General features: G+C 37.6%; 2 protein-coding genes and 1 non-coding gene across 4 annotated transcripts in view; 2 read left to right on the top strand and 1 right to left on the bottom strand.

The window, feature by feature from the left end:
* The first annotated feature begins 3178 nt into the window (after window positions 1–3178).
* On the top strand, window positions 3179–11396 carry LOC113571915 (cholesterol 24-hydroxylase-like). The gene is made up of 15 exons (XM_027001128.2): window positions 3179–3337; window positions 5029–5106; window positions 6982–7063; window positions 7153–7226; window positions 7416–7502; window positions 7589–7727; window positions 7852–7965; window positions 8065–8221; window positions 8399–8470; window positions 8786–8858; window positions 9049–9133; window positions 10032–10142; window positions 10679–10767; window positions 10862–10928; window positions 11020–11396. Exons 1-15 carry the CDS (start codon window positions 3189–3191, stop codon window positions 11170–11172), a joined length of 1530 nt encoding a protein of 509 aa, XP_026856929.2. The 5' UTR covers window positions 3179–3188; the 3' UTR covers window positions 11173–11396.
* A 196-nt stretch (window positions 11397–11592) lies between these two features.
* Window positions 11593–11665, bottom strand: trnat-ugu. Its single transcript has one exon. It is a non-coding gene; the product is annotated as a tRNA-Thr (tRNA).
* Window positions 11666–17571: 5906 nt separating this feature from the next.
* The window catches only part of ccdc85cb (coiled-coil domain containing 85C, b), a 41362-nt gene continuing 36133 nt past the window's right edge, over window positions 17572–22800 (top strand). For both annotated transcript variants that reach the window (XM_027001074.2, XM_027001066.2), the window contains exon 1: window positions 17572–18854. In XM_027001074.2, coding sequence (XP_026856875.2) covers window positions 18152–18854 — 703 coding nt within the window. In that variant the 5' untranslated portion in view covers window positions 17572–18151. The remainder of the gene's footprint in view (window positions 18855–22800) is intronic.

Genomic DNA, 22800 nt, shown 5'->3' with positions numbered 1-22800 from the left:
AAACTATTTCTATGAAGCATTTTTAGACTGTATATAATCATGTCTGTCAGCGGTGTTTTAGGATTAGATTAAAGAATTATCCTCTGACTTTGGTAAATGCACACTTTAGCTGCTAAGAGACAAGTGATCAGTTTATTTCCCCATACAATAAGATCAAGCATTCTTGTGTGAGTAGAGACTGTATTATTTAATCCAGACCGTGGGGTCAAATCTGGTTCAGGAGTTGGCTGCAGATGAGTGCTTACTAAAACGATGGAGTAGAGATGTTGGTCACATCTGTGCTGTTGACGGACTGTATACACACAGATAAATGGAGAAGGTTACTTGAGACAGTGCAAATGGTATTTCCAAAACTCCAAAAATCCACAACAGACTGTTAACATGTTACAATCAATGTGAGTTAAACTAAATACACAAGAACATGTCTTACTAATGGGGAAACTTGCTTTGTTTTATGGAATTACTAGAGAATGAGTATAGTGCTCAAACAATAATCTCTTATCTATCTATCTATCTATCTATCTATCTATCTATCTATCTATCTATCTATCTATCTATCTATCTATCTATCTATCTATCTATCTATCTATCTATCTATCTATCTATCTATCTATCTATCTATCTATCTATCTATCTATGCACTAGTGATAATATCAAAAGTGATTCACCAAATACTAATGAGGGAGGGATTCCAACAAAGATATATTAGCACTCTTGAGCCAGTTCATTATCTTAAGATAAGAGAAATTAAATTTCCTTTAAAGTGTGCCAGGCTAGAGCAGCAGTCCCAACAGTATCCTGTATACTACTTTGTACTAATATTGTGGGGTAAGTGTTTAGCTACTTGGACAAGGGCTCAGACATAACTAAAATTGCATGGAGATCTTTTCAAAGAACTGCTTGTTTGAACAGATACATGAGGATTATGTTCCTTCTTAAAGCACAGGTTAATCTTTTTTTCCAAATCTGAAATTGGGATTATGACTGGGGTCTCTGTTTTTGTAGATAGGGGAACCTCTGTTAGCACAGTATTATTTAACCATTCCATGGATACATGTGGTCTATAGTCTAGCCAGTTCTGAAAATGATCAGTGTTCATGTATAGAAAACAAGTTACCTGGTCTCAGAAGGGATTGCTAATTAGGTATAATAGAAAATAATGCATTTTGAAGAAATTTCTCTGAGAATTTATAAAAGAGATAAATTATTTAAATCGAATCAGGGCTAGATAAAATTGCTACTTGATTTTAGCGTGGCTTCTGACTTACAGCATACACAGAATAAAAAATCTTGTTGGGATTAATGGAGTAGCACAGTTCTTATTCAGGTCCTATTCGAATGACCAGTATCCATTTCTAAATGTGAAAAGCGAATTCCCCACTAACACAAAGGTAAAAGGTACTATAAGGCTCTGTTCTTAGACAATTGGTCTTTGTATTTTATATGCTACCAGTCGGCATGGCCATTCACATATAAGAAATTGCCTGTCATTGCTATGCTGATTATACTCAATTGCACATTTCAGTCAAACCACAGTCAAAGAAATATTAACTTTACACTAATGAGTGTAAAAGAAATTAGAAGCTGTATGCTAAAACTGGGCTCTTACTTAGCTCAGACAAAACAATAGTACTCCTACTCACTCTACCACAAAGTAGCTAACAGACTACATATTTAATATTGATGACCTTTCACTCATTCTTATAGCTGTAGTGTAGCTGTAATCACTTCTATTACAGCTATACTGTAGCAGTAAAAAAAACCTCATGGTAAACTTTTGTTCTGATCCTTCTTTTCAAGTTCATGTAGATGTCACTACAACTGCCTAATTTGAAATATCTAAGAAATTTTGCAAAACTGAGAAATAAAATTTTGATAAATGATACCAAAAACCTAGACTTGGACTACTTCAAATTGTTACTGTCTGGATTACTGTTTATATGTTAATACTGTTATTAACATAGAAAGCTCAAAATCTTGCCCCTAAGAACGTATGTGACCTCTTTTTTTCAATATGACCACCACAAATGCTATGCAGGCAATGTAGCAGTACCTAGAATTCTGAAAACTACAGCATGGGGCAGAGACTTTTCCTACCAAGCCCCACAGCTTCAGATTAACCTCCTGGTACATGTGCAAGACTCAGACACACTCTAAATCTTCAAATGCAGGCTAAAAACCTACCTGTTTAGTCAGGCCTTTGGTTATATAAATACATACTTAGTGTATATTTAACAGTCTATTTTGTCACCATGCCATAAGATTAGATGCTGAGCATGTCACTTCTGATCCCTTCATCCCTCCAGATGATTGCACCCTTGGTGCCTTCTTGTTGCAGACCTTGTTTCCTGCCTGACCCTTGGACACCTCCCAGACTCTGCCCCATGTTATTGACTTCGAAAGAACCTGACTATGAATACTCTGTGTGTGTGTGTGTGTGTGTGTGTGTGTGTGTGTGTGTGTGTGTGTGTGTGTGTGTGTTTGTTTGTTTGTTTGCTTGTTTGTTTGTTTGTGTTTTTTTTTAAGGTACTTGACTTGTAATCGGAAGGTTGCTGGTTCAAGCCCCAACACTGCCATGATGCCACTGTTGGGCCCTTACCACTCAATCACTCAAGTTGTACTTAGTCATAATTGTAAGTTGCTTTGGATAAAAGCATGTGTGTAGGTGAGAAACTGCAGTGTATTGTGTTAAGAGATGTAGAGATATTCAAAATCACACAGAGTTTGGTAAATGCACATAGCATTTTTGAAACATTTGAATACATATCCGGTTATAGACAGATTACAGATTAAATCTTTCGAATTTTGACGATTTAGTTACACAAATCTTTAAGTTAATTGATGATCATCACAAGCAGACGTGATCGCCTATATGCATATTTAATATTTAAAATGTTGCATCTATTTTCCGTGCAATCAACTAATATTTTTAGGACTGTGCAAATTTGCAACAACAAAAAAAAAAAGTCATTTTTTAAGATGCACAATTTGTGATGTACATGTAACAAAATAGTGCCCCCTGCTGTTTAAAATATCTCAAAATAACTTACCTTATAGCCTACCTGGAAGTACAGGCGCTATCGACAAGCTGCATGTAATAACAATTTAACGATACCCTTTACCTCAGTTAATAAGTAACGCAAACAGGTTGGCTTAGACTTCTTGTGGCGTCAGATTTCACATCGATCATGGCGCTCTATCAGATAGTTGCGGAATGGATGACCTATCTAACTTTTTACCTGCTTTGCGCAGTTTTTATTGCTTTTGTTGGATACTGTCTTTATGTGAGGCATATTCATCAGAAATATGATCATATACCTGGACCGCCAAGGGACAAGTAAGAATCCCTATTCTCTTGTTATTTGTTGTCAGAGGTGGGTAATAACGCAGAACATTTGCTCCGTTACATTTACTTAAGTACCCTTTTGAACAAATTGTGCTTTTAAGAGTTGTTTTAAAAGAGGGTGCTTTATACTCTTACTCGAGTACATTTGTGAAGTCAAAAATGTACTTTTCCTTCGATATATTCGCCAACGTTCCTTTCGTTAAATTTTAGAATTCTTTTTACATTTTGGGTTGGTGAAATCCCCAAAGATGATCACTGAATGCCATCGCTTTACTTCAGTAAGTTAAATTGACACAACTGGACAGTAGACCGACCTAATGAACAGGCACATTTCCAGCGTGGGACTCAAATGACATTTATGAAAACTAGCAATATATTCTTTTCTTTAAGGCTCACATATGTGAGTGTGAAATCGGTACTCTCTCCTAATGTGCATTATTAATATGAAAGTAAAGTCTTGTCCTATGTCAGTAATATTCTCAGTAAAATTGCTATCTAGCTACGTAGCTATAAACTACAACCATCAGAAAATTAACTCATGAAGCATTTTGACGCATATTTTCAAGATTACAAAGGTTTCAAGGCTATAAATATTAAGGTTTGTTGTTGGTTTCATATATTTATACTCTTTCGACCACATGCAGGCGCAATTGTTAGCTAGACAACGTATCTAAGTAGCCAGTCGGTCTGACAGATCGGTTGCCTAATTACAATGTAAATATAAGTAAAACGTCTATTAAGTGACCTTGGGCAAGAGCTCGTAATACTCCTTGAAAGTGAATCAAAATGTTTTCATTTTTCATCCATTATATTTACATATGCATGTATGGAATTTAGCAGACGTGATCTACCAAATTGCTTTTAGCCGTCTATTTAGAACAAATAGTTTAGAACCGATTACACACACCCATATCATTATATGTAGTAGGTCTATGGAAAATCGGTACCAAGGAAAATGAAGCCCCTCTGGGTTGGCAGACTATTGCTGGACACAGTCTAAATATTCTCGAAATATATACGCCTGTGCAAGACTGTACATATTTGTTATGTGTAAGAAGAGCCTTATATATGAATGAGTAATATGTACGTAGTGTAAAACCTGAGAGAAGCATTTTTAAAATGGATTTAAATTCAGTGTAAAAACAACTACGTGGACCACATGACCACACAAACACAAACACACACACACACACACACACACACACACACACACACACACGCACGCACGCGCACACACGCACACGCATATTTGCATATATATTTGTATATAAAGTGTGTGTTTGTGTGTGTGTGTGTGTGTGTGTGTGTGTGTGTATGTATGTATGTGTGTGTGTGTGTGGTCATGTGGTGTGTGTGTGTGTGTGTGTGCATGTATGTTTGTGTGTGTGTGTGTGTGTGTGTGTATGTGTGTGTGTGTGTGTGTGTGTGTGTGTGTGGTGTGTGTTTGTGTTTGTGTGGTCATGTGTGTATATATACATATATATATATATATATATAAAATATTACACACACACACAGTTTTTGCCTACTCTGCCCACATATCGCTCATGATGGAATCTAAGAATATCTGTGCCTATAATTAGTTCATATTCTTTGTCCATTTGTCAGGATCAGTTAAAGTTGTTGTCACCCTTCTAAAAAAATCCAAGGTTAAAAGGCTATTAAAACGCATCTTTTCTCAGTTTTCTCCTTGGCCATATACCAACATTCCGGAGAGAAGTGAACTCTGATCGTGTTATACATGACAGATTCCTTGAATGGTAAAGTCTGTGTTCAATTTTATAATAAACATAAACACACACACACACACACACACACACACACACACACACACACACACACACACACACACACACACACACTGTGTACTTATTTGGACTCATATACAGCCCTGGAAAAAAAATAAGAGACCACTACAAAATTATCAGTTTCTCTAGTTTTAAATTTGGTGGGTATGTGTTTGACGAGGCTGAGCAGTTTTATTTTATTCTATAAACTACTTGCAATATTTCTTCCAAATTCCAGATAAAAAATATTGTATTCTAGAGCATGTGTTTTATGAAAATGACTAATTGTTAAAATAACAAAAGTTACAGAAATTTCAGACCACAAATAATCCAAAGAAACAAGCTCATATTCATTTATAAAACACAGTACTAATATTTCAACTTAGTCAACAAATCAATATTTGGTGGAATAACCATGATTTTTAATCACAGCTTTCATGCGTTATGGCATACTTTCCACTAGTCTTTCACATTGTTGTTGGGTAACTTTATGCCATCCTGGCACAGAAATTCCATGAGCTCAGCTTTATTTGATGGCTTGTGACCATCCATCTTCCTCTTGATCACATTCCAGAGGTTTTCAGTGGGGTTCAGGTCTGGCGATTGGGCTGGCCATGATAGGGTCTTGATCTTGTGGTTCCCCTTCTCCACTTTAATTGACCTGGCTGTGTGACATGGAGCATTGTCCTGTTGAAAAAACAATCATCAGAGTTGTGGAGCATTGTCAGAGCAGAAGGAAGCAAGTTTTCTTCCAGCACAGTTTTGTAAGTGATTCATGTGTCCTTCACAAAGACAAATCTGCCCAAGTCCAGCCTTGCTGAAACACCCCCAGATCATCACCGATCCTGCACTAAATTTCACAGTGGGTGTGAGACACTCTGGCTTGTAGGCCTCTCCAGGTCTCCTTCTAACCATTACACCACCAGGTGTTGGACAAAGCTGAAAATTGCGCTCATCAGAAAAGATGACCTTACTCCAGTCCTCTACGATCTAATCCTTATGGTCTTTCGCAAACTTCAGTCTGTCTGTTCTTTGCTTCTCATTGATGAGGTTTTTTTTCTAGCTTTACATGACTTCAGCCCTACCTCCAAAAGCCTGTTTCAAACCGTCTTCACTGTGCAATTCACCCCAGCTGCTGCATGCCATTCTTTTTGTAGGTCACTTGACATCATCTTCTGGTTGTTAAGTGATATTCGAATGAGGTGGCGATCATCACGGTCAGTAGAGAGTCGTTTTCGACCTCTGCCAGTCTGTAGCTGTTGTTGTCCCATGTGTTTGCTGCTTGACCTTGTTCCTATGAACCATAGTTTTTGAAATTTTAGATAGAAGATAGAAGCAAACTTATGCTCACTGTATCCCTCTGCCAGTAAAGCTACAATTGAACCTTTCTTTTCCTCATTAAGAACTTTTCTTTTCAACTCTTTTGGCATGGTCTGTAGCTGTATTTTGGCTACACTTACTTTTTGGGTAATCCTAGCACTGCTTTTCCCATCCAGCTGGTTCTATAGCAAGAGACTAGTGATGACAGCAGCAGTGGTTTTTATGCTGTTGCTCATTAGAACAGGATTTTGTTAATGTGATCACCTATTCAGCATCTCATTAAGTAGAATGTGGTGTGTCTGTGAAAGAATTCAACAAACACTTGATTGGAATGGCTGCTGTACATGTGGAGATGCTGATTTAAGAAAAAATTGGAGTGGTCTCTTATTTTTTCTGGAGCTGTATAATGGTTGAAAATTGAGCTTGTATGTGTCTCTGTGAGTGTGTGTGCAGCAGTGCTACCTCTTGCTATGAATTAATTTCTGTAAAGCCACCTTGTAATTTGTGCTTACTTTTCATATTTTACAGGACTGAAAAATATGGTCCAGTATATAGAGTTAACAGTTTTCATACTGTGACATTAGTGGTTAGCTGCCCTGAAGCTACAAAGGTGTATATTTTACAGCACATCTTTACCTTGATATACAAAAAATTACAGTATAAACCAAACAGGTCACATTCTCTGTTTTGTTCCTGTAGGAAATTTTAATGTCCCCCAAGTATTCCAAAGATCCTCTTGTCTATAAACACATATTCTACTTGTTTGGATTAAGGTAGGATGCTTCATATAATATTGATTGGCTCAAATGTGTATTTATTTCCGCAGATGTTCTATCTATTGTTTAATGTATGATGCACAGTAATTATCTGAGCTGGGTTTATGTGTGGTGAATAACAGATGTATGTGCCAGCTCTTGGGCATGCTAGAGGAAGAGCAGTCATGTTTCCCGGCCTCTTTTCAGGTTCTTAGGAAATGGACTGATTACCGCAGTGGACCACGACACCTGGTATAAGCAGCGCAGGATCATGGATCCTGCCTTCAGCAGCTCGTGGGTTCTGCTCTTTCACTCGTTTGTTTGGGACTGGCTGAGTACAGAAGGCAGCAGCCCCGGGTTCATTTTGTAACTCTTCACAGTTACCTCCGAGGGCTAATGGACACCTTCAATGAGAGGGCTGAGTGTCTGATGCAGCATTTGGAGGTAATAGCGGAAGAGCGCACAATCGCCAACATGCATCGGCTGGTCAACTGTGTCACACTGGATGTTATTTGCAAGGTTTTTAATTTATTTGCTCTCTCCCAACTCCTAATAATGCCAGTTATTTAATACTTGTCCAAACAGAGATAAAAAGGTTTTATTGTATTTTCTTTTCATTTTTTTCTCTCTCTTTAATCCACAGGTGGCCTTCGGGGTTGATTTAGACTTACTGAAACATCCCGACTCCCCGTTCCCGAATGCTATAGAGCTTTGTTTGCAGGGCATGGTGCACGATTTTAGAGATCCTTTCTTCAGAGTGAGAACAATCTTTATTTTTCAAAACTTTGCACAAGAGTCTGTCATTCAGAAATGTAGTAAGATAATGAAGAGTAGTAATTATGATATTTGCTTGCAGCTTTCCCCCTGGAACAGGAAGAAAGTGCGAGAGATACAAGAAGCTGTCAAACTCCTGCGGACAACAGGAACCAAGTGGATAAACCAGAGGAGGAAAGCTGTGGAAAATGCTGAGGATGTCCCAAAAGACATTCTAACCAAGATCCTTAAAACAGCTGGTAAACAGGACCCTGTGAATTAAGCCTTTCCCATGGTTGTTTTTTTTATGAAGCAATTGCAGACAATGATTAATTACATTAAAACTTGGAGTACTCTTTAAATCTGATTTAATTATAATTAATTGAAGACCGTGATGACCATACCATACAGCACTGTTGTAACTTCTCTTCCTGCAGAGGAGCTTAAGGTTGATGATGAGGAAGACCATGAAGTGATGGTTGACAATTTTGTGACTTTCTTTATTGCAGGCAAGTTATTTTCTGTTTCTGTTTATTTGTTTATGTTGAATCATGTTATGTAGAAATACATCAGTACATCTAAAGTGGTCTGTAGTTTGTCAAAGAAAGCCTTGCTGGCGTTTTCAGAAGCCTGATTAATCTTACTACATGTGTCTAATATGCTAGATAGTTTGGCATAGTCCTACCACTACTTGCTACTTGACATATAATATGTTATTGTCTGGTTATGCTAATTAAACCATTTGGCATCATGAAAAAAAAAATCAATTTTATTCTACTGCAAATATCACTGGGTAAAAAGGTAAAAATATATTTTATTTTTAGGTCAAGAAACAACAGCCAATCAACTATCATTTGCCATTATGGAACTAGGCAGGCACCCAGAGATACTGAAAAGGTAAAATATGAACTGTTATCAAATGAATAAATAAGGTTACAATTACTAAATGTTTCCAAAACATTTATGAAATTATTGGATGGTATTCCACTTTCACATGATATAATTTTTCATTCTGTTTTAGTGAGGTTCATTAAGTATGCAGCTCTTAGAAGGCAAGCTATAGATCAGCCTTGGTTTTAATCTTTAGGGCTAAGGAGGAGGTGGATGAGGTGCTGGGTACAAGACATGATGTACTTTATGAGGATCTTGGTAAACTAACCTACTTGGCTCAGGTGAGTTGATGGGAGTTTTTTAATCTGCATCTGAGAAACAATATTCTAGGTACACATTTCTCTGTGGGATTGTAATGGGACTCCTGCCCGTTCCATGGTGACAAACAGTAGATCAGAGTGATAACGTGGTCAATACATATGATTGAAAAACTTTTATTCCAACTCAAGTACACCTCTATCAGGTGGAACAAACTTGCTGTTTGCGTACAAGAATGATAATTGTAATTGTCTTGTATGTGTATGTGTTTGGGTCCAAAGAGTATACCTACCTGTTTTATTTAGCGAAGGGTGACAAGTCAAAAGAGTCGTGCCCAGAATTGAGGGAATTTGTCTTTGGTTCATGTTATCGGAACAGGTAATTATCCAAGTAGTAAAGGGGAGGACAGAATCTTGGTTAATGGCTCTAGGTGTGTATGTGTATGTTTATTATCTATGTGTATGTTTATTTTAATAAGGATACTTTGGGATGATGGGAAAATGTTTAAAATTATAGCCCTTATTTTGAACATAGGGGAGACTTATTATGAATTTTATTATTTAAGTCCGGTCCAAGGGGCAAAGAGTATTTATAAAGAGCGGTGTTGGGAGGTACCAGAGAGGGATACACATTGATAGATTGCCATAATTGGAATGCATGTTAAGTTACCTTTATTTGAGTTAAATATTTTTTTTGTTGTTGTTGTTTTTGTTTTTTCTTTGATAGTTTTCTTTGGAATTTAATTTATTTTTGTCTGCTTATGGCATCATGCCCCTGCCACTGGACTTTTTGGGAAAATAAATCCCCATCATTTGCATAACTACTACCTGAATTGCACTCTGTTTTATCTACCTGTTACAGGGATCAATGAGAACTTTGTATTGATTTGATGTCTAGTTAATCTTTGTGTTTGTGGCTTAGGTTTTGAAGGAAACCCTACGCATCTACCCTCCTGCAGTCGGGACATCTCGCTGGATCCATGAGGATACTGTCATCAGTGGATTTAAAATCCCAGCAGGATGTGCCGTTCTTGTGAGTGTGAATTTGGTGACAAATAGTATTAGTAATAGTATATACTTGTATTTTTGTTTGGTTCTTTTTATTTATTTATTTTTAAAATATTTTTATATTTTCTCATTTATCAGTAAATTATCTGAAGCATTCACTATGGTGCAAAACAGGGTGACATTATAGCAAGTCCTGATGTTGCCATGTTCACGTGATTTGCCATGCTCTACCCTACTCATCAATGGTCAGTTTCTGACTTCAGCACATAAGTTACTGACACAATTGTGATATGGTTGTGGAAGTTAAACTCTGCCAGTGTATCAGTCTAAGTCACAGCAGTGTTTCAGGAATTCTTACATGTGCCCCCCTAAAGCCAACACTGGTCTTCTTGACAACTAGGGAAGAGTCAGAGAATGTCTGAAGAAAACTGTGCATGGCAACAGATGGGCTGTAGCCTCCCACTGTACATCTCCAAGGTGTTTGTAATAAATGTTTCTTATAAAGTTGTTGATGAGTGTATATATAAGAGCTCCTATTTACTGCTATGTCTTCCTCTGTAGTTCAGTTCGTACATCACATCAAGGATGGAGAAATTCTTTAAAGATCCTTTAAAGTTTGAGCCAGAAAGATTTCATCCAGATGCTAGCAAGTATGATTACTTCTTATTATTCTTATTTTTGTTCATATAATAATTTACCTTAGGCCTATTGGATATAATAATATAACATTTTCTTTTTGCAAAGGCCATATTTCAGCTACTACCCGTTTGCTCTTGGTCCACGCTCCTGTCTTGGGCAGACTTTCTCACAAGTGAGATCTCACGTTCATATTCTTTTCATGTTATCATGTCTCTCCCTGATGTGCTTTGGCACCATCAACACACGAATCTCATTCTGCTTAGATGGAGGCTAAAGTCGTGCTCACCAAGTTTCTTCAGAGATTTGACTTCAGCCTTGTGCCTGGGCAGTCCTTTGATATAAAAGACACAGGAACCCTTCGCCCTCGAAGTGGGGTGTTATGCACTATCAAACACTGTGCTAAGAGCACATTTTAAATGCTTTCAGAAATTAACCTTTACAGCATATTTGCTCTTCTTAATTTTAGCATGATATTTTTCTGTGTATGCCTTTTTGGAGCAATATAAAATTAAACAAAGTATTACATTATGGCAGTACTGCAATGTATATATTTTTATCTGTATATTTATTTGATCTTACTCCTGGCTGATTTTCTTTTATATTCTGTTGATCAGTTTGACTTCATATAACAATCACTTAGTTTGGGATTGGGAAAAAGTTATTTAAATTGTGCCTTTGAATATTCCTTTAATAATGAAATAAAACATGCAAAAAAGCACTGACATATTTTCCTTCATTCTGCTTTAATGCTACTTTCATAACAAGGATTTTATGCATTAGAACATATATTTTAAAAGTTAGCCTAAACTTCATGCAGATATAAACACAAAGCATTAAGGCCTCAGTGAGGATTGAACTCACGACCCCTGGTTTACAAGACCAGTGCTCTAACCACTGAGCTATGAAGCCTACTTTAGGCTTTGTGAAAAGCAAGAACATTTAAGCAGTCTAGTTTTAGGTATCTCTGTCAACATGCAGTGCTGTCGTGTGCAAAATCCATACAAGAATGCCCTGCTGTTATACCGCATCTCTGGCACTCAAGTCTTATTGCCAACCACTGCCTTGTTTCTTCTTTATTAACCAGCTACTCGCTGCGCTTTTGCTCCTTGTTTTGCTGTTTGCTTTGCTACCATGGAGAATAGACTCCTTATTTCCACCCATGACTTGCACCCCCCTTTCTAGCCTCATATTCATATATATATATATATATATATATATATATATATATATATATATATATATATATATATATATATATCACTCTGGGACAAGGGAGGCCAAGCAGGCGTCCAGGCCAGGAAAAGGGACAGCAGACTGGGAAGGCGGCACTAGTTGGGCTCCCTGTTGCAGGGATCAACCCTCTGCATTCACATCTAGAATGAGAGAGAGAGAGAGCCAGATAAACAACTCCTGGGCATCCCCCTAGACCAACCAGATCACCCAGGGGTGGTCGTGGTTGGCCCTGCGAGGTCCAGACCCAGGATCCCCCTATCCACCAAGAATTCAGGGGGACCCTCCCTCTTCTGGACATAAGGAGAACTGGGCCATCAGGACAGGGGTGGCAGGAGGCGCTTGCTGGAAGCAGGCTTGGTCTGGTTTTCTTCCCTTGGCGTTTATGGCATCACTGGCTGGGCATACATGAGTCTCCCCCTTGGGGCCCCATAGTAGTAGTGCTCACATGGCAGGTGTACTGGCAGCCTTACTGTGACTTTGTCATTTAGGACTCGTTGCATCCTTGTTGGGGTCGATTATTCTGTGACTTTATTCTGTAATTCAGGTGTGAATCCAAAAACAATGCAAGTAATGAAACCAAAAGTAAAAATACATTAAATCCCCACAGCCACACAAAGACAGTCATCCACAAAAACATTCACATTGTAAACAATATCTGACATGGAAGACGGGAATCAGGAGAAATATATTTTATCTGGGATTAGGGGAGGAAGGAACAGGTAACACTTAGAACACTCTAAAGAGTAACAGTGGGAGTGTGTGGCAGAGTCTGTTAAAGAGTATATCATGATGGTAAGTGAAAGCTCTTATTCTTTTTGTATTTTATGAGAGGATTCATGTATCAAATGGTATTAACAGAAACATAAAATATGGCCAGTAGTGTATGGATTTATTTTATTTACAAGGATAAAATAAAACACCTTAAGACCAAGGCTAGCAAATGGCTAGCAAATGAAGAAAATATAAAGTAAGAGCTGGAGGAATGCCAAGGAGAGCAGAGGTCATAAGAAATATAAGAGGAATATAAGAAAGGATGAAAATGAACTACAAGAAGGAAGAGCTTTAAAAATAAAAAGGAAGGATGTAAATAAAAAGGAAGGATGCCACCAGAGATGATACCAGATTTTGGAGTATTAACTTTGACACTGAATGTAAAATGTTTTTTTTCCTCTATTGTTCATATTGTTAGCTAGTGAACTTTATACAGCAAAATTGGGAATGAAAAGAAAAATGCCTTATATTTTGGCATTTTATTTAACTTTAATTTCTACTTTAAATAAAGCAGCAATGACCTTGTTTAGACTATAGATGGGTATAATATAGTCAATTTTGAAATGACTATTCTAGGCAACAAAATCCCAAATCATGGTAGTGTTAAAATCATCTAAATGACAGAGTCTGCACTAACAGTCGATGATATTTGTTTTACGAGGCTTTTGGGAAACACAGTCCTGAGTAGTGCCATCCTAAGATAAACAAGTGTTTAATATCCTTTTTTTGTAGGGAATATATTCTATTTTTTAAATCAAAAGCGTACTATAACAAATATATATTTATTGGACTATGAGCAAAGGTAAAAGATGCTTCGTTTCCAATTTAATTGCTATTACATCTCCTAAACATAAAAACTTAAGGAGTCTTATAACAAGATATGAAACATTAAAATAAACAGACCAGAAAAAGTCTGAATTGTAAGAAATTTTACTACATTTTTACTAGCATTTTGCATACTATAGCATTTTATTATAACCATCTGAACTAAGGATGTAACACAAACAAAATGTAGTAGAAAAGCTTGTATTTCTACTTATTTACTACGGCCCAGCTCCTGATCTTTACTGTATCAAAAATCTCATACCTCAGTGTTACATCCTTGAGAGATTACCATATTTTTTACACATTTGTGTATTCTCTTTCATAACTCTTACAGTCTGCTTTTCCACTATTCCTCTTGTTAGTTTTGCTGATGTAACGTGTGGTGGCCCGAGTGCCCCAGGGCGAGGGGGCAGGACGCGCAGACTCTCTTCGACATGGGCGAACATTTAATTGAAACATAAAGACGACGGCACTCAAACAATGTGTTACAAACAATGAACGCAACACGAGTACACTTAACAACAGCAAGAAACCCATTTAACGTTTACACATTACGCCAACAATAATCGACAACACTGCACACAACGACAAGAATTTAACTACACAAAGACTAACACAATACAGGTGTGTGCAGGTGTGGCTACGAACATGACCCTCCTACTGCACGTGGCTGGCCAAACCACGTGCCTCGCAGGAGGCGAGCGTTCTGTGACAGCTGAATAATAGGGGATTAGCAATATGCTTGTCTAATATCTTAGTATATAGTTGTACAGAAATAATAATTAGTTAATGAGTTCACTGGTTTTTCAGGTCCTATCTGCCTTCTGCTGGAAGGATGAAAAAAGGAGAGATTGCAGTCACAGAGCTGATCAACAGTCAAAGACAGTGTTAAAAAACAAAAACCAAACAAACAAAAAATTACACAGAATAATTAACTGTTATACTAAACTATGGTCAATTCCCTGCTATTTCCAATAAATACAGTATGTTTCTCTTTATACTTTAATGCATTAATGACTCCCAGTAAGGGTGTTTCTGCATGTGTTCTGATATTCAGAGGAGGGTTATGGCTGAATATGGAGTTCTCCTAAATTCTCAAAAACAAACAAACAAACAAGCAAAACAAAAACAACAACAAAAACCTGGCACTAATACCAGATGGCATTCCAAGGTCTTCATTTGTAATTGAAGGATGACACCTTTCTCAAGTCGAACACTGGTCTATTCCTTTTGCAGTTCTTTGCACAATCTACTATTAGTTGACTGGACTCAGGCTGAAGGTCAGGAACTGCTGGGTCCTTGGGGAATCTCTATTATGATATGATCTGGTCTGTTCTGACTTTCTTCAGATGTGTCCCCCATGTTCATATGGGATTGTACATGGGGCTACACTTTTTTCCAATTATAGTTTGTTCTCCACTGAGGAATGTCAGCTGAAAGTATGAAATATTTTACATTACACATTTTATTAAGTTTGCATTTTTTAATATCTTTATTTAGTTATTTATTTGGTAATTACACTTTTGCTAATGTGTCCTGCATTTTCTCCAGTGATGAGCTGTATCAATCTTTCAAAATCAAAGGGCATCCACATTTATTTATTTATGGATGGACTCGTTGACTGAATGATTGATTGGCTGTTTGATTCATTTGATTGATTTTGTCAGTTTTGACCTTTTGCTTTGCTCCTATTTACCTAAATTTGGATTCCTTGGCTTCATCAATAAAGGTAAGTAAATGGTAGAACTGCTTGTTTGAAACAGATACATGAGGATTATGTTTCCTTCTTAAAGCATAGGTTAATCTTTTTTTCCAAATCTGAAATTGGGATTTATGACTGGGGTCTCTGTTTTTTTAGATAGGGGAACCTCTGTCAGCACAGTATTATTTAACCATTCCATGGATACATGTGGTCTATAGTCTAGCCAGTTCTGAAAATGATCAGTGTTCATATATAGAAAACAAGTTACCTGGTCCTAGAAGGGATTGCTAATTAGGTATAACAGAAAATAATGCATTTTGAAGAAATTTCTATAGACAATTTGTTTTTGTATTTTATATGCTACCAGTCGGCATGGCCATTCACATATAAGGAATTGCCTTTCATTGCTATGCTGATTATACTCAATTGCACATTTCAGTCAAACCACAGTCAAAGAAATATTAACTTTACACTAATGAGTGTAAAAGAAATTAGAAGCTGTATGCTAAAAACTGGGCTCTTACTTAGCTCAGACAAAACATAGTACTCCTACTCACTCTACCACAAAGTAGCTTAGCAGACTACATATTTAATATTGATGACCTTTCACTCATTCTATAGCTGTAGTGTAGCTGTAATCACTTCTATTACAGCTATACTGTAGCAGTAAAAAAAAAAACTCATGGTAAGCTTTTGTTCTGATCCTTCTTTTCAAGTTCATGTAGATGTCACTACAAGTGCCTAATTGGAAAAATCTAAGACAATTTTGCAAAACAGATATAAAATTTTGATAAATGATACCAAAAACCTAGACTTGGACTACTTCAAATTGTTACTGTCTGGATTACTGTTTATATGTTAATACTGTTATTAACATAGAAAGCTCAAAATCTTGCCCCTAAGAACCTAAGTGACCTCTTTTTTTCAGTATGACCACCACAAATGTTATGCAGGCAATGTAGCAGTACCTAGAATTCTGAAAACTACAGCATGGGGCAGAGACTTTTCCTACCAAGCCCCACAGCTTCAGATTAACCTCCTGGTACATGTGCAAGACTCAGACACACTCTAAATCTTCAAATGCAGGCTAAAAACCTACCTGTTTAGTCAGGCCTTTGGTTATATAAATACATACTTAGTGTATATTTAACAGTCTATTTTGTCACCATGCCATAAGATTAGATGCTGAGCATGTCACTTCTTCCATTTATCCAGTATGTCCTTTCTTCATTTTCTCCATTTTCTTTACAAGTTTTAAAAGAAAGCAGTTTCAACACTTTTGAGCTATTCATAGTTTGCAATTGTACATATATAAAACAAACCTATATTATAGATCGAACTAATAAATATGCTTATATGATCTCAATTAAAATTATCCGTATAATTCTTATAGTTCAAGATTTTCTTACTTTTCTTACATTCATGTCACTCTATATTGTCAGCTCTTTATTGAAGTTATAGTGATCAGAGTGTGGGCCATTTTTGTGTTATGATTAATGTTTTAATACGTGCCTAGCGAGATTTATTTGTTTCCTTTTAACTGAAGATGTTTACGGTATTACATCAAGCTCAGTAATAACAAATAACTAACTATTGCCATCTATAGGAAACCTATGGTCACTGCAAACTTATAAAACTAACGAAATATTCGAATAAGAAGCCATTTTAAAGTATGACAGATTCCATATATAGGGTAGTTTGGAATCAGATCTTTCGAATTTAGTGTCTTGAACAAATCATAATGAAATCCGAGTTTATGGGAGCAACGTAACCAATTTTGAAATTACTATAACTACGTCCCTATAAGTTAGGCTACACATGTCCCAGGAGACACTTTAAGACAAAATCAGTGCGTTTAATCTTTTTGTCAAACGTATGTACGTCAGAAGAACAGAAATGTTTCAATATATTAAAATTCCAAATTGCAGTTTACAAAATGTTTTGTTTCAGAGGGTTTATAGCCTGTTGTCTCCACAGTTTTACAGGCTGTGATATGCTTAAACTATTTTTGAAGCTGCTACAAAATACATTTATTACTCCTAGTGGCTGTAACAGCATAGTGTAGCTTTAAAATAAACTGTTACAGCCTTCCCGCCCAAGTTTTTTCATGAACGACGGGACTGCAATTGTATAGCCCAGTGAATTTACTACCTAATGTTTGCGAATGAAGTGATTTCTCTGTGCTGTTTCCTTAAGTGGGGCAGAGTCTGATTTCCATTCGTTCTATTCTCGTGGCTTGTTACCTGTTCAGCATTCTCCTCGTCTTGATTGGCTGTATTTAAAACAATGCTCTAGCATAATCTCAGTCTAATCTCCAGAATTCTGAGATTTCAAATTGAAAATCATTTGTCCGTTATCTGCTTCACGAAAACATTTGGTTCTGGAGGCCGTTCTCATAACTGGAAGGTAATATGATAAAGCCTTCGCCAGTGTGCTGTTTGTGGAGATAGGTACGTTATAGTCTACTTTTAGATTACGATTTCGCTGGGTTATTGAAACCCAGCAACGTTTCTCACCTTTTCGATAATCTTACGAAATGCACTTCTAAAAGTGTTCAATTTTGCGGTATTGTAGGAGACGTCGTACTGTCCATAACATGACTGGTGCTCAATTTTTTTTTCTCGATAAAACCACGGGATTTCGAGGAGGGTTATGACAGAGGCGTTGGTTCGTAAGTGATAGTTTATTTTGTCGAATAATGTTGCGTGGCATGGCTATCCTGTTGCTTTTCCCCTTTAATGTGATCAACGTAATCCATTAAAGATCACTGATGCATTAACCGCTACTGGATTCCAATTCGAGCATGCCAAAGCAAATAAAGCTTGCCTGTCTCGTTTGATAAAATTGCTACACTGATACTAGCGATGGCAAAACATTTATCCGATGGAGCAAGTGAGGACCTTGATAAGGTTTCTGATGATGAGCTGTTGAGGTGGACCAAGGAAGAATTGATCATAAGCCTAAGGAAAGTCGACAGTGAGAAAATGAACTTGATGATTGAGCATGGGAACATGATGAAGGACGTCAATCAGAGGCTGCAGGTACACCTTCACGAGATACGAAATCTGAAAGAAATCAACCAAAAATTGCAGGATGACAACCAGGAGCTCAGGGAGCTCTGTTGCTTCCTGGACGACGACAGGCAAAAAGGCAAGAAAACGTCACGGGAGTGGCAGCGGTTTGGGAGATACACGGCGAGCGCTCTGTGGAAAGAGGTGGGTACGTACCAGCAAAAGCTGAAGGAGCTAGAGACCAACCAAGAAACTGTGATGCGCGAGAACGCGGACTTGAAAGAGATCATCTTCATGCTAGATGACGAGAGAAACGGAGCTGGTTCTAGAAGTTCCATTGACAGCCAGTCCAGTCTATCTAATTTGAATGGGTGCTCTGGTACTATGCGAGATGTTGGGGATGGGAGCAGTACATCTAGTGGAGGAAGTGCTGGTAGCCCTGATCACCATAACCACATAAGCAAAACAGTGGAGCCAAAGATTGGTACAATGAGGAGGTCAATGGATGATCTTTCTACTCCCCATCATTACAGAAGTACTCCAAATGGACTGAATGGTAAGGGATTCTTTCTCCCTCTCTCTGTAAAACAATCAACCAGTATATATTAAATTTCATCAAAAATGTTTGTTTTTAATGAGCTAAGAGTTAGGTCCAGCATTCTAAGAACTCAAAGCATAATCACCCTGGAGGTTCAATGAAGGACATTTTTGTGGAAGTTCAAACAAATCAGTCAGTAATTAAAAAACACTAAACTAAGATTACACCTTTGGGATGGGCAAGTGCAAAGTGATCTTTTCAGTGTGGCACAGTGAACTCATGTGGAGGTTTTAATGTCTTCTATATTTAATGTCCCTGGGGAATAAGATTGACTGTTCTGTTTGTTTCTTAGACTGTCATCATTTTTGGTTGAATCCCCTTATGGACAAGAATAACTAACTTTTTCTTTTCTTTTTTTTTCTTTCATGGAAACGTTATCGTGTGTGTGTGTGTGTGTTTGGGCCATGAAGTCCTTTACCTTGATAGCCAGGCTGGGTGTGCACATGGTCTTTCCAGGTGTGTGTGCATATTTCATGAGGACTTTGGACTCATGAAGGGCAGCATAAACACATTAGAGGAACTGGGCAGGGTTGTGTGGAAGCTCAAAGTGTGAAGTGAGACATTCACAGTTTGAACCAATTTCAGTGTATCTAAGAGGGGAAGTGATCTGTGACTTATTATTCCTCATTTTGGTTGGGGGTGCAGGTGGTCTCACAAGCCAAGCTGTTCCCCAACTTGATGCACAGATGGTACTGCAGTAATCAAAGATACTTTATATCCAACCCTGCAGGGAATAAACTCCCAAGCTGCAACGTACAAGTGAACATACCTCATGTAAAGTACCTAAAGTGTATAGCATACTAAGGCAAACAGCATTATCAGCACTATAAGTGGAAAGTGACAGTAAAAACAAGTTATTAAAGCTACAATTCTGTGATTCAGCCTATTCAGTCTATTTTAAAATATTTTTATGCAGTAGTAGCAAGAACTGGCTATCTGTAATCACTGTCTATAGTCCCTTCTAATTGTAATATGGTGTTATGGTCCTCACACTATAAAAAGATCCTTAATGGATCTGCTTTCCTTCTGCAGGTCTGCATTGTATGCCCTCTCACTTCAGTCATCAAAACCATCTGTTATCTGAAATGCATCAGATTCTTTGCCTCAGTAGTTTCTTTTAGAATCAGCTGAACAGTGTGTTGACATGACTGGCTCTGCAGGCCTGGTATTGTGAGGTCATGTGGTAAGGCCTCATTGCAAAACCACCGGTTTTTGGTCTCACTCTGCAAAATGTTCCATTTTGCTGTAAAACTATTGTTTACCTGAAATGATATCCTAGTGCATATTGAGGAAATGCAGTGGATTAGAGATCCAAATATAATAAAAAACAATTACATTTTCCCACTAAACATAAAGCTTCTAAATTAAAAGTTAATTTGCTAGAAGATATGATGTTCACTGGCCTTGGGGAAGGAAACACACACAGGTAGTGGCCTCAACCTGAGGGGAGGCCCCCATGAGGGGATCAGAAATATTATTGTAAAGAGAAAGGCTTTTTCGACAGAACTTCTAGGCCATTGCCTACATATGAAAACTAAACATGTGAGTCCTACATCTGTCTCCACAGCCACAAAATGCTTCTGAGTTACTTTGTTTTTAAGGGGTGCTTGGACCATCTGTTAGTCACTGCATTAACATACTAATGAGAAGAGCTGTGGCTGACACTAACACTCCCATGTTAATCCTGAAAATGGATGGAGTTAAAGTGGTTTAAGATATAATCCTGTTTGATTTGGCATTCACAGTGATGGATATTTCATAACATTGTTTTAAGGTCATTATTTTATTCTATTTTTATTTGTCTTTAATATTATGGATAATATTTGAATAGTACTGAAAATATGTAGTTCAGTTTAAGTCATAAGTCAAGTAAAACAGCAAAAGTTTATTTGTTTTGGTCTACTTTAATGTAACAATATTACAGGCATCGAGAGAGTGCTTGGGTCTCTCTCAAATTACACTTTGTCGGGACGTGGAGCACTTTTTTTTTTCTGCTGGCCTTGAGGATTTCAGCATGTACTGTTCCTAACCAATGGTAACAGCCTGGTGTCTTATTATTCTTTTGTTTAAAATCTTGGCTTTTTTTCCAGAAAGCATGGTGTTACCATCTTGAGACAAAGTAAATTATTACTAAATGATGCACTTTGCCACCTATTCTGACAGAACATTTGCAGAGTTCTACAAAATTCATTTAAATTACAGAACTGAAAGCCACCAGACATACAAGTTTTACAAAACTTTCCTGCATGGTCTGGATGCATCTTCTTGTTCATGTTGGTAAGGTTGAAATCAGAGGCAAAAAATTTAAAGATTAGTGTTCTGTTACAAAGTTTCTGCGTTTTCAGCATCGTAACCAAACATGTAGTTAAGCTTTCATTTTCTTGCAGTGTTTGTGTTCTCCAAATTTTAATCATAAGGTTGACAGTTAGTTTTCTTATTTCTTTAAATGCATTTAATATTACCAGGCAATAAAAAAAAAAATCTGATTTTATTGATTGTTAGAAGTATTCATTAGATTTTCTTTTAAGTAAGAAATGTCTACACATGCTTTTCCCAAGGCATTTGTTTATTAGTAACAACTTGTAGGCATACTATTGCTATTGTAACACCTCTGTTACAATACACTCTGTGTAGGTACCCTCTGTGCTCCCAAAATAGCTCTGAGCTGTCGAGGTGAGGGCTCCACTTCTAAAGTTGCCCTGTCCTATCTGGCACCAAGATATTAGCAGAACATCCTTTGAGTGCCTTAAGTTGTGAGGTGAGGCCTCAGTGGATCAGAATTGCTTTGTAGTTATGAGGATGTGGCCTGTAGCCTTGGCTATGACAAGTAAATGGGCTCCTAGCTGTCACTACAGTAGAGATGGAGTGCAGATGGCTGATATGCACAGAGACCGGTTGCTGCAGTAAAAAAGCGGTAGAAACACTCATAAGGTTGGGAGTCAGATCCTGGCTGCACGGCCATTGGTATTTTTAGCACATCTTCCTTTTTTTTTTTTTCTCCCCCCCCCCCCCCCCCGTTTTTTTTTTTACGTGCTGCAAAAGACATGTGGCACTCATCTTGATGATCCAGTAATCATGATGCTACAACACACACTGGCCTTCTAAACAATTGACAAATAAAACTGTTATTGAGATGTTTCAATATTGTTTTTTATCGACTAACTTGTTTCAAATAGTTTTGCATTCCTTAAATTTGTTTATTATTTAGTTGGAACTTTTTTTGTTTATTTATGCAGAGCATTTTTAAAGTATTATTTTAGATCCATCTTATGTATGCATTTATCCAGGCTTTGCTAGCCTGTTGGATTAATTTGAGTTTTGCAGCAAGCTCTGCCTGGACTGCATTGTTTTATTTTTTTTTTCTGCTGAATGAAATATAGTGTGATAAACTGGCATGGTGTGCTCTGACTGGGAGCTGGCCAGACAAAAGCCCTCAGTTAGCAATCCAATTCTGTCAGTGCGAGACGCAGGGTGACCTCTGGAGTGCTACAGCAGACAGCCAACCACAACACATCCCCAATGTTATCAGCGGGTGACTGGGGACCTCATTTTTGTCAGTCAGCCCTTTTGATTAGTATTGCTGGCACTTAGGAGAGCAGTGCGGTCGAAGCAGCTTTGTGTCGTCCCATTTGCCCTTTTGGCCTCTGAATCCTTGAGATGTCGCGGTGCTCCAGATTGAGCTGTTCCAGTCTCCGATACTGTATGCATGGCTGACATGCCACATCTCTAACTCCAGGCCCAGGACATTACAGATCACTCTGAAGCGGCAGAGGCACTGGTTGAAAGTGAACACAAGTGCACTTAAGCCTTAATTGTGAAGTGCTGCGGTAAAGTGCACTCCATGCTAGTTACTTTGGAACTGTTTGGCGGGGGGGGACCTCAGGGCTACTAATAAAACACAGAT

This window comes from Electrophorus electricus, chromosome 8, assembly GCF_013358815.1.
Source record: "Electrophorus electricus isolate fEleEle1 chromosome 8, fEleEle1.pri, whole genome shotgun sequence".
Lineage (NCBI taxonomy): Eukaryota > Metazoa > Chordata > Actinopteri > Gymnotiformes > Gymnotidae > Electrophorus > Electrophorus electricus.
The sequence above is the reverse complement of the archived record's forward strand: the minus strand, read 5'-3'. Positions and strand labels throughout refer to the sequence as shown.